At 41.0% G+C, this 16,366-nt stretch overlaps 2 protein-coding genes across 2 annotated transcripts in view; one reads left to right on the top strand and one right to left on the bottom strand.

Moving 5' to 3' along the window:
* The first annotated feature begins 1,418 nt into the window (after positions 1-1,418).
* Positions 1,419-3,518, top strand: LOC118323425 (stonustoxin subunit beta-like). The gene is made up of 2 exons (XM_035655390.1): positions 1,419-2,448; positions 2,621-3,518. Exons 1-2 carry the CDS (start codon positions 2,403-2,405, stop codon positions 3,160-3,162), a joined length of 588 nt encoding a protein of 195 aa, XP_035511283.1. The 5' UTR covers positions 1,419-2,402; the 3' UTR covers positions 3,163-3,518.
* A 440-nt stretch (positions 3,519-3,958) lies between these two features.
* rab11fip4a (RAB11 family interacting protein 4 (class II) a) overlaps positions 3,959-16,366 on the bottom strand; it is a 24,139-nt gene continuing 11,731 nt past the window's right edge. Inside the window, exons 4-15 of the mRNA XM_035654291.1 lie at positions 14,289-14,452; positions 13,734-13,895; positions 13,100-13,234; positions 12,430-12,465; positions 12,056-12,164; positions 11,230-11,333; positions 10,918-11,058; positions 9,387-9,468; positions 9,011-9,148; positions 8,793-8,939; positions 7,355-7,498; positions 3,959-7,267 (exon numbers count right to left, since the gene is read on the bottom strand). Coding sequence (XP_035510184.1) covers positions 7,151-7,267; positions 7,355-7,498; positions 8,793-8,939; positions 9,011-9,148; positions 9,387-9,468; positions 10,918-11,058; positions 11,230-11,333; positions 12,056-12,164; positions 12,430-12,465; positions 13,100-13,234; positions 13,734-13,895; positions 14,289-14,452 — 1,479 coding nt within the window. The 3' untranslated portion in view covers positions 3,959-7,150. The remainder of the gene's footprint in view (positions 7,268-7,354; positions 7,499-8,792; positions 8,940-9,010; positions 9,149-9,386; positions 9,469-10,917; positions 11,059-11,229; positions 11,334-12,055; positions 12,165-12,429; positions 12,466-13,099; positions 13,235-13,733; positions 13,896-14,288; positions 14,453-16,366) is intronic.

Genomic DNA, 16,366 nt, shown 5'->3' with positions numbered 1-16,366 from the left:
TTTCTACACTGTCTAAGATTTGACTGGCAGTCATTTTATTATGTCATCTTGTTGCACCCTTTCCTACTGCAATAGTTTAGTGGCAGAATTAGTGCCAAGATGACGAAGCAACTCAATGTAACCACTGTGGAATGAAAAATATATTGAATCCAAATTTCTCTTGCAGAGTTTCTTGAGATATGGTTGACATTTTCAGCTGACTAAAATATTGCAGGCCAGAAATTTCAATGTCAGCAGTGTTGTGAGTAATGCCAATGACAATGCTTGTTGCCATGGTAATACAACTTCCACACCTTCCTTTCACATTCTTGAATACATCTGACAGAAAATGAGGAAAATATAAAAATTCTGGTCATCGATGAGAGGTCAGAGTTAGATATCACTCTGCTGAATCATGTCTTTGCACTAACTGCAGTGAAGGCAGAGTCAAATTGAACCATCTTCTAATACAGTTGTCCAGATTGCACAGTGACTAAGCATACATTTAGCTATAAATATAGCTATACAAATAAGGGAAAGCTCCTAATTTAATTAGTTTCTAAAGGTTGAATTTCAATTGACACACCCAAATACAGCCCTGCTGAAACTAAGTCAGGGCCAAACACAATCCCTTAGAGGAACAAAAGGAGATGTCAGCTAGAGCGCCGGCAGCCAGGGGGTCCTGACCCCCATTGGTGCCACCAAAGCTTCACTGATTGCATGATGAAGTTTTGCAACTATAAAATTATATGTAAAAAGATTCAAATTCAAAATTCCAAGTTGTGTTGGTAACATTTTAAAACCAGCTTCACCATATTTACCAGCTGACCCTGTTTTTTTTGGTACTGGAGCCCTGGGGACTCCCACTTGGTGACATTATGGAAGAAACGGTGAATCCTTGTCTCTAGTTTTTGCGAGTCATGTCAGATAAGAGCCATTAGTGACTTGCCTGACTGACCGTAATAGTTTTGCTGAGAAGTTTTGTTGAAATAACGGGAATCACTAGTTAGACAGTGGACGTGCACAAGGTTCCATACTAGTTGGGTGTTCGCAGATGTTTTAGTGCTCACAAAAACAGTTTCTCTACTTGATACATCACTATATAGTGCAGTTACCAGAGGAAACACTGAGTCTTTGTATTTTTAAAACTTTTGTTGTGAAGTTCCACTTGTATCAATCAAACTTACTTTCTCAGTTGCAAATATCGAGTTTACTCTCTGCCAAACCAAAATTTACCCACATTTGGCACTTGGCGGGTGTTCATTTTGGACCCTGGCTGCAACTAAGGGCCCGTCCACACGAGTACGTTTTTGTCGAATCCGTATAAATACTTTATCGTATCGGCCTCGCGTCCAGACGGATACAGCGTTTTCGAGGTGTGAAAACGGGATTTTTTGAGAACGGGTCCCAGAGTGGGGGAAAATCCTAAAACGCCGGATTGCCAGAGTCGTCTGGACGGTGAATGTGGATTTTTTCAGAAACGATGACGTATTAGCCCCGCCTCTCTAGCCTTTGACCTCAGCCGCCGCCGCTAGACGCGTCATAACAACAACAACAACGGCGGACTACAGGCTTGTGCACAGCGCGTGACCTTTATACGCATGCTCCATGGCTTCTTTTTCGGTTTTAGTGTATTGGTGTGGCGGCGTCACAGCGCCACATACAGGCTTGGCATCTGTACTACAGCGTTTTGGGTCCGTATTGGGTGAGGCCGCGTATTCGTGTGGATAGGGCCTATGTCACCAATCTTTCAGCACCACTTTTTTTTGCAAGGACATGCAAATTAATTTAGTTGTGATTAGGCCTTTGCTGCACCAAGACCTGTCCCACAGCCTTTCTGGCATCTAATACAACTCACTAGTAGTACAGGGATTGGTCAGCAGCTCATCCAGAACCTACAGTATGTCTTCTTCTAAGTTAGATGAAAGAAAATTGATCATGGACCTTTGTCCCAAGATGTTGTTTGAACTTGGTTTTCTTAGAACCAATCCTTATCTAGCACACATACAACAACACTCCCCACTCTGGTTCCACTTGTTGGTGGTCATTACACTCAATCATGTGCTTTCACATTAACCAGTTGCTTAGGGTAGCATTGAAGCCCCACACAGCTGGAGCCTTCTTTAACACCACACTTACCCCAAAGAGAGCTGAATACTTCCTGACAGCAGTGTGGCAAAAGTGAAAGTGGAAGTTTTTGCTCCAGGAATGTGTCCTAGTCTACTTCTTACTGATCTTTTCAAACCAATCATACACAGGACAATGCTCATTACAACTACATGCTCCTTCACCTAGTTGCGATAGAGTTGTGGTTAAAGGAAGCAATGTTTTTAACGTATGTTTGTGAATATATGTGATGCATGACAAATGTGATATTTATAAAAGAGAATATACTTATTTGACTTGTATTTCTCATCCCAAGTATGGAACATGGTGGAGTGAAGAGGTTGAAGTCAGGTCAGAGGAAGTGTAAGTGTGTCTTTACCTACCTTGATTCATAATGACAAAGCACCATTCCAGTATTTGTTGCAAAGATGCTGGCTGATATAATTAACGTAAATGTGTTTGTCAAACTTAATACATAAATGTATTAGAACTGTAGGTTTAAAATTATGTTTTGTTGTCTTATTCTCCGCATCAGATGCCTGCGAACTCACACTGGACCCAAACACAGTAAACAGTAATCTCTTTCTGTCCAAGGACAACAGAAAGGTGACAGAGGTGTTGGAAAAGCTGCCGTACCCTGACCATCCAGAGCGATTTCACCACTGGAAGCAGGTTCTGTGTAGCGAAGGTTTAACTGGGCGCTGTTACTGGGAGGTGGAGTGGAAAGGATGGGTTAATATTGGAGTGGCATACAAAGGAATCAGAAGAAAAGGGCAGGATGACGACTGCTGGATCGGACAGAATGACAAGTCCTGGAGTCTGTTACGCTGTGATAATAAGTACTCTGCTTGTCACAAAAACAGGAGAGTAATCATACCTATCCACTCCTCCTTTGACGCTGGTAGAGTAGCAGTGTATCTGGACTGGCCTGCTGGCATTCTGTCCTTCTACAGGGTCTCCTCTGACACACTGAGCCACCTCCACACCTTCCACTGCACATTCACTGAACCCCTCTATCCTGCATTTGGGATTGAGTTAAAGTCATCAGAATCATCAGTTTCACTGTGTCAGATATAGCATGAGGTAGAAGAAAACACTGACAGGGGGAGTTGTGTAACTTTCTGGTACTTACAATCCAACAAGCATGCCCTCTTTACACAGTGATTGGTCTTTGTCTTATTCATAGCTCATAAATGTGATCCATCCATCCATTTGTATAAATGTATGACCAGTTGTTAGCTAGCTAGCTGTTAATGCTAACATTCAATTGTTGTAACTGAACTGATAAAGTGCATGTTATTCTTCTTCTGCTGTCACCAAACAGCTTTGGATACTCCAACACTTTTCATGTACTTAAAATATTTTGCCTTCCTGGCTCCAACACTTCCTAAAATCACTGTAAATAAATGTACACATTTAATTTTTTTAAATAAAACACCAAACTCATATTTTGTCCCCCTTCCTGCTCTAATAATTTCAGTAAAAAAACACAGGTTATCAGTTACGCTTGCACATGAATACCGTGTGAGGCTTATTATGCAATGTCTTGGGATTAACTGCACCGGTTCCCTGAGTTACATATAGATATAGATATAGATAGAGATTTAGGTGTTTTTTGTATTAACCCTACTATTCCATGTCAAAATAGCTGCTTTCAAAAAAAGTCTATACTGCAGATTATTCTGGCCATGAATTTTAGACCCAGTACTACTGAAAAATGAAAGCACTAGATAACCATGATCTGCTGTCATGTTCAATAGTAAAGAAATGCAGGAACGTCACAGTTTAATTTACGGAGGTATTTTTTTCACTGAATCCTGTTGACAATAAACAACCAGGGCCGACTTTGTCATGCCAAAGCAAATGGATTTTATTTACACATCTAGTTTGTATAACATGGTCGCCCATAATTCCATGTGCAATACACAAGTAAAAGAACTCAAACTGAATATGTGAGTTGTGACAAACTATATTTTCTCATCATGTTTAATATTATTCCAGGTAAATACTTTGGCTATGACACCTTTAAAGTGTGTTATACATTATTGAGTTCATATTACAATCTACAACACAGATTTTTTTTATTTTGTGTCAAAACTCTCAAAGAGACTGTTTTAATAAGTGGAATAACTTGCACATAAATAGTAACTTGATTCTGTACAACATTTACAATGTGTGAAATCACAAATGATGCAACAAAGTAAAAATGTCAATAAGAAAAATCTCACTTACAACGGCAACAATGGACAAAATCATAGCTGGACTGCTTGAATAATATTTTTGATACCTCGTATGCAAATGCACAAAACCCGTGAGAGAACAAGCAAATGAACTATGAAAAAAATCACTAGGTGAACAATTTGTGCAATGGAGCAAAACTTTCCTTTGTAACTTAATGTAGTGCTCATTATAGCGGCTCAATACTGCTCCTCACTGTGACACTTATTTGAAGTGAGACTAATTTACAACACAGGTAGAATAAATCAGAAAGTTGCTCATACAGGCAGGTACTTTTTTAGAACCCTGCAAAGTGTAATACAGTATTTCTATTTTTCTAAAAACTATTTCAAAATAATCATAATTCATACATCAAAAAAACATGTCTGTTTGTAATAGGCTAAGCAACAGTGGATGAACAACTGTACTTAAGGTGACTTGTAATATTTTCTTGTAAACAAAGTCCTGTTTAGTGTTACTCACCAAAACACTGTGTGGATCCCTCCAGTCTCACAAACCTTGAGAGCAGTTTCTTCCCCATAAAACCATTGTAAAGCTAATTAAATGAGTCATGTTTTAAGTCCTGCACTGTTTACGTCCATGTTTGCTAGCTTGCAGTCACAAAGGCATTGTTCCCTTGATCGGCGTAATAGTGTGAAACCAACAGCGGGATATAAATCTTACATCCTCCTTCTGTAAATGCTTCTGTGAATGTAGAGTACAAACAAAACATTGCTCCATAGCACTACTAGTGGTCAAAATCATATTTAAGTACCTTTAAAAGGATTTGTGAACGACAAAATCATAATGACATGAGAGGAATTTCCTATATAGCTGAGAACTCCGCTGACATGAAGACGGTAAACTAAACTGTCAGGGGAGAAAAACTGGCCACAGCTTAACTTTTGCAGTGATCTAGTTGTTGACATTTCATAGTGGCATCCACCTCAGTTTGATGCCCTTCAACTTTACTTGTGCATGAAAACAGTGAAATGTTAAGATTTGGCACATAATATTGGCTCTTGGCACCTGTAAATACCTTTATCATGAGTTGTCTTCAGAAAGCCATCCAAAGGTTTTTAACACCACTGAATTGTCCCTTAAAAGGACAGTTACTGACATTAACATACTAATTATGTAGACATTTAGCTGTGTTGATACAGCCAAATTAAAGGGTTCAAAGCTAAAAAGAACTTGTCACCTAAAAGGCCCATATCAGTGTTTATGCATGTTGTACTACAAAAAAACTTTTACTTTAGACCAGTTTACAAATCTTCTGTTTCAGAATATCATTTTTGAACTGTTCATTTAAGTGTTCCTCCTCCTTTGATGCTTCCACTGGTTTCCATTCATTGCCATACAGTATGAAAATCAGCTTTTATACTGGCAGATTGGTTCGATGAATCTACTCAGGAATGCCACACAATATTTTGACTCACATCAATAGAAAAACATGATGTCCCTAAAAATAGATTTTCATACCACTATGAAATGAAGAAAACTAACAGTTGCCTTAAGGTAAAAAACACATTCAAAATTCTAAACATGTATTTATGACTGCTTTGGAGAATGGTTTGTAGAGAACGTGCATAACACTGGAATGGCCCTTTAAATCACTAGTGGTTTTATGTCCTACACTTCTTAAATGTAGCATGTTTTAGTCTGGACCTCCAATGAGCAACAGCCCAGTTATAATCAATCATTGTAGAGCTCTGTATTGAGCAATTAGTACTGTGTCTACAAGGAAAAAAGTGAACATCAAAATACTTTTTTGTATATTCCCAAATATTTTTCACTCCCCACATTTCAGTAGTTTCAAATATACAATTATAAATCACTGGTGGATAGATTAAACATGGCACAGTAGTCGTACAGTGACTGGCAGATTGCCTCATCAAGAAGTGTTTGGTTCTAGTGGTTATGAAGATCGTCTGCTGTGGTGGTGTAGATATACATTTGTGTATGTGTGAGCAACAGTTTCAAGTCATAAGCAGTGACAACATTTAGGACATTCATAATTTAGGCGCCAGTTTAAAGTTATAATCCTTAAGATTCGTATAAAATCAAACCCAGTTTTTGATTGTATTTATGGTCTGGATTTCAGCGATAGCTAAATGTATTTACATTCTCTATATAGTAGTCTATGCCGTTAGTGGCGGAGTCCGCCATTCCAGTGCTTGATTCAAATTGCCTTCACATGCACAAGGAATTCACAAAACGATGCGGCCTGTAATCCAGTGTTACTGTTTGTAAATTAAGCTCACTGTTTATTGTTAACTCTAATGCCATAATCACAGCTGTATTAAGTTACTGCTAATGCTAACCCAACATTTCCTAATGTTGCTCGTTCAAATTAAAAGCAAAACTTGGAACAGCTTTCACTGTGAAGACAGAAAACAGAGGGTAGCGCTAGCCCTGGTCATTCATCAAAAATGTGTCTCCAGAACAACACGGGGTAGTCTTTTGCTTTGTCTGACAGCAAGTCAGTTGTAAATATTATGGAGGAGTAACTACTTGCACCATATTTAGCAAGAATTAGATGGCAGTTCATGGCATGATGGAACATTTCAGTTTGTTTGGATGCACTGTAAACAGATACACCGCCCGCTCTTCTCTTGCGTTTCTGACTAAATGGCTGCTCAAAGAGTGTCTGCTGCCCCCAGAGTTCTGGGACCTGTTGTGTAGGTGCCCTACAGCTGAACTTGCTGTTGCCACAGTAACCACAGGCATCACCAAATCAACCAGGACTGAAATATTAAGGATTATAACTTTAAGATACAAGCGAATAGTCAGGTAATGGAATATCCCCACAACTACAGTACTACAAGGATGTGCGTGTGCGTGATGTTTAACTCTTGATCTCCAGGATGGAGGGGTTATGGTCGAGAATGGCCAGAATGATTTTGTCCATGTACTGCCTCAGACGCAGGTTGATCTCCTCCTGCTCCTTCAAAGCGTCGACCAGCTGAGAGAGACAGAGAGTGAGAAATGCATTAAAAAAACAGTCATATCAAATGTCAGCGGTGCACCCGTCCACCAGCAGCAGACTAACCTCATCCCTGGATGCGTTGTCAATCTCAGCAGCCAGGCACTGAGCCTTGGTCTGACAGGCAAACAGGTTCTTAGCCTCGTACAAACTCAGACTGAGAATCTGAGCGTTCAGGTCATCGTTCTGATCCCGCAGCTTATGGTTCTCCTGAAGACAGAAAGACAACAGTTTCTTTCAGAGGGGGTTCTGGATGAAAACGGTTGGGAAGTTTGGGAAATACTCTTTACAGTAAAAGCAGCTGGTTAGCTTAGCTTAGCATAAAGACTGGAAACAGAGGGAAACAGCTGGCCTGGCTCTGTCGAAAGGTAATGAAATACACCAACCAGCACTTAGGATTTTATAGGGGTTATGTGCTGCAGTGTTGCCTGGCAACAGTGATGACAAGACTGAAGGCTGCCCAGGGTGTGTTAATTAATTTAATCTAATAAAAAGGGCAAGTGTTATTTTGATTAAATCATTAATCAGGGATGCGCAACAGACATCCGTAATGTGTAGGACACTGTGAGGAGAAGTGCTTTTTTGTTCTTTTTACAAAATGAATCACAACTGCTGTCAAGCAGGGAAGGATTTTACAGTTGAAAAATAAACAGTAAAGTGTCAGTGCTCTCTGGGGGACAAACTGGGAGGGTGGCTCTCTGGTTTCAGCTAAACTGGAACTCAGTAGTTTAAAAAGGCAGCTGAGTGCTACACTAGACTTGATTGTCGGGTCAAAATGAGCAGCTTCAGTTGAATCGTCTCAGCCGACGAAGTGCATGATGGAGCACACTGGAAGCAGTCGTGTTTGATTACCAGCATACACTGAGATGAAGGGAATTATCATTGTCACCATTCTAACTGTGCTGCTACAATAAGTCAATACAAGTGAATGTGAGAGTCATGGTTACTGAGATTATCAACCTTGACTCACACCTAGAAATCGAGGAACTTGTGATAGCTCGCTATCACTACCACATAGCAAAATATTGCAATCAAATGTAAATCATATCATGTTTCCTTTCAATCTACTGCAGTATCAATAATCTGGCAAATATGCAGTATTGGTTTACACAACAACTGCAGTGTGAATTGGTCTGACAACATATATGATTATTGGTTTGTAGGACTTATACATTACTGGCAAACTGGCCACATGTCCTCCTCGCAGGCTCTGGACTTAATTAGTTATTTAGTGCATTAATTACTAATAATTAACAACAACAACAACAACAACAACAACAACAACAACAGTATGTAATAGCAACACTGTTTTTAAATTAGCTCAAACATTGGCTTTTCTGTACTGCAATTTCTTACAATTTACTGCTCGACATATACAGATACTGATGGATCTATGATAAGCCAGTAACGTTCTTGACAATATATTGTCAGACGCATCTCAATATGTTCTTTGATGTAATGTAGAGAAGAGGAAGGACAGAAGAACAGGGATGAGTGTGTAAACCTGTTTCAGTCTTTTGACTTCATGTTCCATCTCGATCTCTCTGGTCCTGGCGTTGTACTCAGACAGACCCTTGCCCTTTCCTGGATGCTCCATCTCCAGCTTAAAGCACTGCAGATACTCCAGCTCCCGGCGGAGATCATCAATCAACTGCAGAGAAAAGCTTGGATCAGATGAACTTCTTTTCCCATGTAACCTTTCAGTTATTTAGAGTATCTCACCTCCTGCATGGCCTCCTTTTCCTTCTGAAACTCATGGCGGTTATGCCAGAGCTTGTCCATTATCTTCCTGTAGAGGTCCATCTCATCTTTCAGTCTCAGACTGGTGTCCTCCAGTTTGTCTGTCATCCTCTGCTTCTCCTGCAGAAGAAAGAGGGAAACAACCAAACTGAGGTCAAAAATAATTCTGGTTTATTACAATTTAAGTCCGATCGATTTTTGCATCAATTCTCAGATCTCCGCAAATTAAAAGGTAAAAATGTTATTAGTTATAAGAATGATGGCCAAAACTAAAAGAAAAAAAAAAAAGAGAAAAAAATACAAATACAACCCATGTTGTAAAACACTGAATTATCCTTTAAGTAAAAATCACACTCACCTGGTCCAGTTTCTCAGTCTGAGACTTGAGTCTGCACACATTTGACTTCATCTCTCCATTCTCTTCTTCTAACTGCTGCACCCTGTGTATGCACACACAGCTTCAGCACTGTATCCCACAAACTAAAACACCTACAGTACTTTAAGGCTGCATTCACACCTAACCTGCTTGGCTCTGTTAAAACAGACCCTGATGCGTTTGCACGGTCAGTGAGGTTAGTTTTGGCTGGTGTGAAAGCTGTCAATCAAACCCTAATAAGGACTGTTTGAAAAGGGTGGTCTCCGTCCTTCCAGGCGGAGGGTCATTTGTGGAGTGAAAGCAACATACATGCCACAGGGTTTTATGATATCAGATAGCATGTGATTTTAGCATGATTTCAAAAGCTAAACAACTAAGAAATCCATCTGCTGCTCAAATTGTGTTGTTTTGTAACATGTATGCACGTCAGCACAGGTACTTTCCATGATTAATAGGTCAAAGCTGTTAAAACTGCTGTGCTTTTATCCTAATCTGTGTACTTGTATCTGTATGTGTGTGTGTGTGTGTGTGTGTGTGTAATCTGTCAGTTCTTTCAGTCCAGTAAAAAGCGTGTGACAGCAACCCCACAGTAATGAGCCCTGAATCATTCTGCACAAGATGCCTCCTTTTCATCCCGTCTCTACTCGTTAGTCATTATTCATAACATGTCTAATATTGCTTCTACTCAGTTATTTCTTCGTCAGCTCTCTGTGACACCAAAGAACATAAATATACTCATCAAAAGCATCAAAGTGCTGCGTAACCTTCTGTCACCAGAATTTGATCTGGACACATAGGTCCTTGATGATGCAGGATGACAATTACTAAAACTGTCCAATCAGCGAGTTACCTGTCAGTCTGTATGACTTCATGTCTGTTTGTAAAAAGTCAGTGTGAACAGGAACCGGATCAGAACTAAAATGCATGTCACAATTCAGTTTTACTGAATAAATGATCAACAGTGGTCCTGGATCAGTATGGCAGCCTGTAATGATGCTGGTTTCAGCTTTTATTTACTGTAGCAGCGTCTTTATGGAGCTGCAGCTGTAATGCTCTCATCAAAATAACACTAAAAGAAGCATTAACAGTAACCTAGCATAGTTAAAGCTTTACTAACTATTCTCTTTTTTCCACTGTCAACTCAGCAAACCATTTAGCTAGCATGTTTAAGTGTTGAGAAGAAAACTGGTTGTCTAAATTGCCACTACAACATTAGCATCCACCACAGAACAAGGAAGGAAGGAATTTGTTGCTGGGCCCTGTCAAAGTAAAAGTCATGAAAAACAAACATGACAAATAAATAAGAACACAAAGGACTTTTAGGAGGAAGGCTAAGCATTGTATGCCTTTTCATTGAGTGGCAGTAGTGTGCAGTTTGGACAGTTTAACTTAACTAACCAGCCTAGAACAGCCTTATTTCCATAAGCTATGTATAGAGTCAGAACCAACACCAGCACCAGGGTTTGGATCATAGTGGAAACTACACTTCATACAGTATTGTTGAGGAGTTTACCTGTTACAGAGCAGGTCTATCTCTAGGTTTCTCTCCCGCTCCATCTTGCTGTAAGCCTCACGGTGCTTCTTCGCCTCCTCCTCCAGACTCTGGTCTGCCTTCGCCTCTGCATCCTTCACCTGCTCCTCCAGCTCATGCACCCTGGGGCGCAGACAAAGACAGTGTGAGAAAAACAGCATTACACGCAGTGAAGGCATGCAATGTTTAACATGGTGGCAATACATTTAGAAATGAAGTGTTATAAAGACCTACAGAGCAACATGTGATGTAAAACAATTAAATAAAAAAGGATTGGGTTAATGTGTTTCCTACCTGTGTACAAGTTGTGTGTTTTCCTGTTTGAGTTTAGACTTGAGGTCACTGTTGGCCAGACTGTCGCTTTCCAGCTCCGTCACCTTCTTCTCCAGATAACTGACCTGAGGGAGACAACCAGCTTTTAACTCATCCTACCACACAAGCAGGAGGCCTCAGGAGGAAATTAACACCCTCTGTTTTGCATACTTTTGCATCGTAGACATTCCTAATGTCCGAGCCCTTTTATCATTATTACATAAACTGTCGACTCCTCTTAACAGGAAATCAGGGAGCTGCAGCTCAATGAGCACAAGGTCAAGAGGTTCAGTTAGCTGTCAACTAGTCTCCTGCCACAGGCTTTAACATGACAGTACGTGTGTTGTGCAGCATGTCAGCATTTCCTCTCAAAGCCTGAGGAGACAAGGTCATCAGTTATTGTCTGTCTGTGCAGAGCTAGATTAAAAAAAAGGGGAAAACAACAGACACCCTATAAAAAGAAATCTGTAATTAACTTATTTAATGCGTTTATATAGTCCTCCCTTACTAAAATAATTACCCAGAAAACATGCAATTTACCTAATTTTAAGTTTTTACTTTGTTACAGCTCAAACATTCTTCAAGATGAACAGTATTGACCAGCGGGATCGTTGAGTCTGTTCATCCCAGGAATTCAAGCGGTTTGGAGGCACCATACCCACTACTTCCATTGCTAATACTTGGCAGGTAAACATGATAGGAGTGGATTTGGATTTGAAACAAACAGACCCTAATAACTGGGCTAACAACTTTAAGTGACTTTCATACAAAATGTACAATGACTGTGCGCATTTTTGTGCGTTTGTACTTTCTCTGTGATGTCGAGGTCGCAGGAGTCGATGCTGTCTGTGAACAGATCCTCTGTGCTGCTGCCCTGACTGGACCCAAACACACTGTGGTTGGCCTGGAACAGCTGACTGCAGGGAGGAGAGGACACACACACACACACACACACAGAGCACTCATTACCCATTCCACATTATGACGATCATACAGAGAATGTGCCAGCGTCTGAAACTGCTCTTCCATTACAGGACTCATTCATCACCCCGCTAAATGCTGAACCCATCATTGTGATCTGTTACAATTGATTGGCCAGCCCCCCTCTTTCTATGCAAATGAAGATTGACTGCAGTATTTTCATTTAAAAAGGCTCATTAGTAGGAAGGTCAGGTCACTCACCGTCCAAATGCTGTGCTGGAAATCTTTCTATTAGGGCTGAAACAAGAGAGAAACTGAGTCACACACACACACACAAACACACTGTAACACAACTTTTTATTAGGTTTTTAAAAACCTAATGACAGTACTAATCCTACTACAATTACTTCAACTTCAACTATGTTGTTCTTGCTATTGCTAGCACACAATCACTTATGCCATCTCTGGTCAAAATAAAAACAACCACATTTTTAAACAGACCAAATCATTTCAAGTTAAGCTGTTTGACTCAGTACCACGGGCACTCATTCCTCTGCCGTGGATTTTTTTGGTCATTGTTGCTGCATTGCATCTCACACACAGAAACTTGCAACCAGCCACCCCACCACATTGGGATACGGTTGCTATAGCGACAGCTCAGGCTCGCCCTTTGATGTGGGTGCAGTGTCTGGTGCCAAGAATGAATAGGAGGGTGGGATTTGGGTGGAAGGCTTATGTGTATGTGAGCATTGTTATACTGGGGTATTAGATCTTCTCTACCCTCTCCCCGTCATCTACCACTGTTTGGTTCCACTCATCCTTCGTGTTTATACTCCTGTCTCCATGGTGTGTGTGTGTGTGTTGTGTTGTGTGTGTGTGTGTGTGTGTGGTGTGTGTGGTGTGTGTGTGTGTGTGTGTGTGCACGCTATACCTGTTGGCCTTGAGGTTTCGAAGTCGAGCCTCCAGGTCATTGAGTAGATTCACTTTCTTGCAGCACTGAGAACAGTAGATGTCCAGCAGCTCACTGTTGTACAGCTGCCGCATCTTCTGAGGAGTCTGCCCAGCACTGCAGTTACAAAGAATACATCAATATGTAACTGAAATACACATAAATATGATACAAATATTAGACACTAAATGCAGTTTGTTGGGACAACAAATGTGTTACCACAGCCTGGGGCTATGCTGATTCAGGAAGATCGTTTGATTCTTTTTTGGTAATTGTTTGGCCAGCCAAATAACAACAAACTATAATGAGCTTGCACTGCAATTCATTCTGCGATGCTCAAACCATTTGCCAGTGGCAATGGCACAATTCAACTGAGGCATCCATTGGCTCTTTCACAGCCGACACTTGGCTTACTTTGTAATAACAAAGCCTTTGGTGTTTTTGCATTGTTCCTTCCTACCATCCACAAATTGTTTAGATTCGTCTGTTAAAATGTCTGCCAAGAAAAACAGCTACCAGGAAAACAAACAGTGATACTCCTGTTGAAAATGAAAAATGTGCTTCGAGATATGCGAGTGTGTGATTCAGGGTGTGTGCTTGTAGCCCGACCACCAACCTGGAGGGAAGGGAGGAGCCCAGGTCTGAGAAGCCATTTGTTCGGGTGTCATCTTCGGGGCAAGGACTGCTGGGAGTGAAATCCACATCCTCCCCCTCACCGTAGTCCTCAAACTGCTCCTCTCCGGAGATGACGGACGCAGATGCGGAGCCAATCAGGTGTCTAGGGTTGCATAGCAGGAAGTAGTGGAAGGAAGGTTAATTAAATAAAGGAAGAAGAAGCATCCCCTGAGAGCTTCAATAATCAAATAACCACACTGTAGTAACCTCCTCTCTTACATTTGTCATTTTCATTTGCTTTTGGGGAACAAGTGATACAGTTACACACACAATTTTCATCTTATCACTCCTGTCACTCATAGTGTCACTAATGGGCCCTTCCTAAATCCCACCCATTTCTGCTCTGTGCTCCAGTAAGTTAGTTAGCTGACTAGTGTTTTGCTATGTAGCAATCTACATCTATGTTAGCTTGCTAGTTACATCTGAAAGCTAATGTTAGCAACATGTTAGCTAACTAGAGGGCCCAACCTGATATTCAGATTTTGCTGTGATTGACCTGTTTTGCCGTGTTGGGTCCAGAAAGTCCGAGCTGTTGCCGTTTTCAGCGCTGCTGTCCATGTCACACTCCCCATCAGCACCACAACCCTCACCATATGCACTGCATTCTGGGTAAGACCGCGTACACATGATGATGGGAGGGCCCAGCTTGGCCTCGCCGTTCTACAAACACAATTAAAACAAAAAATAGTGAAGTGAAAACAGCAACATATTTTGTACATTCAGTGCTGTTTTGTGTACAGGGTATTGTGTGCATCATTCAACACAAAGACACATTTTGAGTTGTAGTTTAACTTTAAGGTACCTGGTCCGTTCTGTGAACATACTCCAGACTAATACACAATATTTCATTTTAGAATAGAATATACTGTCCCATGTAAGTCAACAGTTCAGGTTTCTCTTCAGTTTGGACAATCATTAACTGTGTCTGCAGCAAACACTCACCTGAGACACAGATTCAAGCACACAACTTTAGACTAAACCACTGGTACAGTTTAAACCACAGCTCCGGAGGACACTGCAGTGGAGTTTAGTCAACACGTAAACCTTAGCTAAGGTAATGACAGAGCGAAATCTGCGTTGTGCTTTTCAGGTGTTGCCTATAGTTGACTGTAGTTGTGTATCCTTTGACCTTCCATTACATACATCTTGAATAGAATTAATTCGACTGGCAGACACTTGTGATACTACAGTCGACTTCTAGCATTTGACCTGGAGATGGCCTTCTGGGTTGGTTTGGTGGGATGTAGCATGCCCCAGATCTGTGTAATTTATTATGCATGTGACTGTCTGGCTACACCCTGTCTCTCACTCACTCTCTCACTCTCTCTCACACACACACACACACACACACACACACTTTTATCTGCAATGACAAAACATGAAATTTCCTCCATGTTTTTACTTAACACTTTGGTTTGTGTGGTTTTTTTTGTATAGACAGACACACATACATGGTATGGTCTCTGAGGGAGTGCTGCGTAGATTTCATTCATCAATTATACACATGTTTTTGTCTGAGATGAAGAGGAGATTTCGATCCATGACAAAGAGAATAGTAAATGAGGAATTTAAAATAAGTTGAAAGCCAGGGATGTGTGCTCTAATGCTGACTTTAGACTGAAACTCATCTGAAGCAGGTGAAATATAGAGTAAATTAAGTCCACAGAATTGTGGATTGTGGCGATTTCACAAGCAGCGTAGGCACACTCAGAACTGCTAAAATAACATGCCAAAGGAATCCAACAGCGTCAGACCACATGCTTTACAACAACCCGAGGCAATACGGTCAACACTGACTGTGTAGAAGCTGATGAATGTTAGTTTGGATTGCAAATGCTTAACTGAGGAGCTAACATCTTTCTCTAGGGAACCAACTTTGCCATCAGCCTGCAGGGCATTCACCACCCAATTATAATGCTGCTCATTCTGCCTACCTGGGACAGGTGGAATTCTTTTTGTTAGGACACACAGCTTCTGATGAAACTCCACCCAACTTCCCCCTCCACAAAGACCAACACCACACTGTGTGTGCCAATAAGAATGATGAATGTGGAAGCTGCCCCACCCCAACAGGTGCAACATAGCTAACAGCAGAGTGAGGGAGGTGTCAATCAATCACGATCAAGTCCTAAGAAGAAGTCTAATTAGACAAACTAAGTGGAAACACCTGTGTGGGTGGAGCATGAGTGTACCAGAGCTTTAGCAGTTCAATCGCAGAAAGGTTTAGTTTTACTTATAGGATTATATCATTCTAAAACCAAGAAATCTCTCAAAACACACACACCTTACCAATCAAGTGCACATGCCACGTGTCTTCTCTCCAGCCCCAAGCCACCAGTCACACCATTGTGTGTGTGTAAATGTGTGAGTGTGTCATCCAAATAAACATATCCTTTATCGTGGAGGTAGGACCAAAATCCAGTGTACTCCTGAAGCTTAAAGGCTCAGTGTGCTGAAAGCCTGAACACAAGCACCCTTGGCACATATACTCTCTCACACACACTGGAGCTCAGTCATTCATGTATGAAAACACACTGAAGCTTCAGCCGAGACAAAGCCACACCTCTCCCTCTC

This window comes from Morone saxatilis, unplaced genomic scaffold, assembly GCF_004916995.1.
Source record: "Morone saxatilis isolate NCDOM2014 unplaced genomic scaffold, NCSU_SB_2.0 Contig14, whole genome shotgun sequence".
NCBI lineage: Eukaryota > Metazoa > Chordata > Actinopteri > Moronidae > Morone > Morone saxatilis.
Note: the sequence above shows the minus strand (reverse complement) of the source record. Positions and strands in the feature narration are given on the sequence as shown.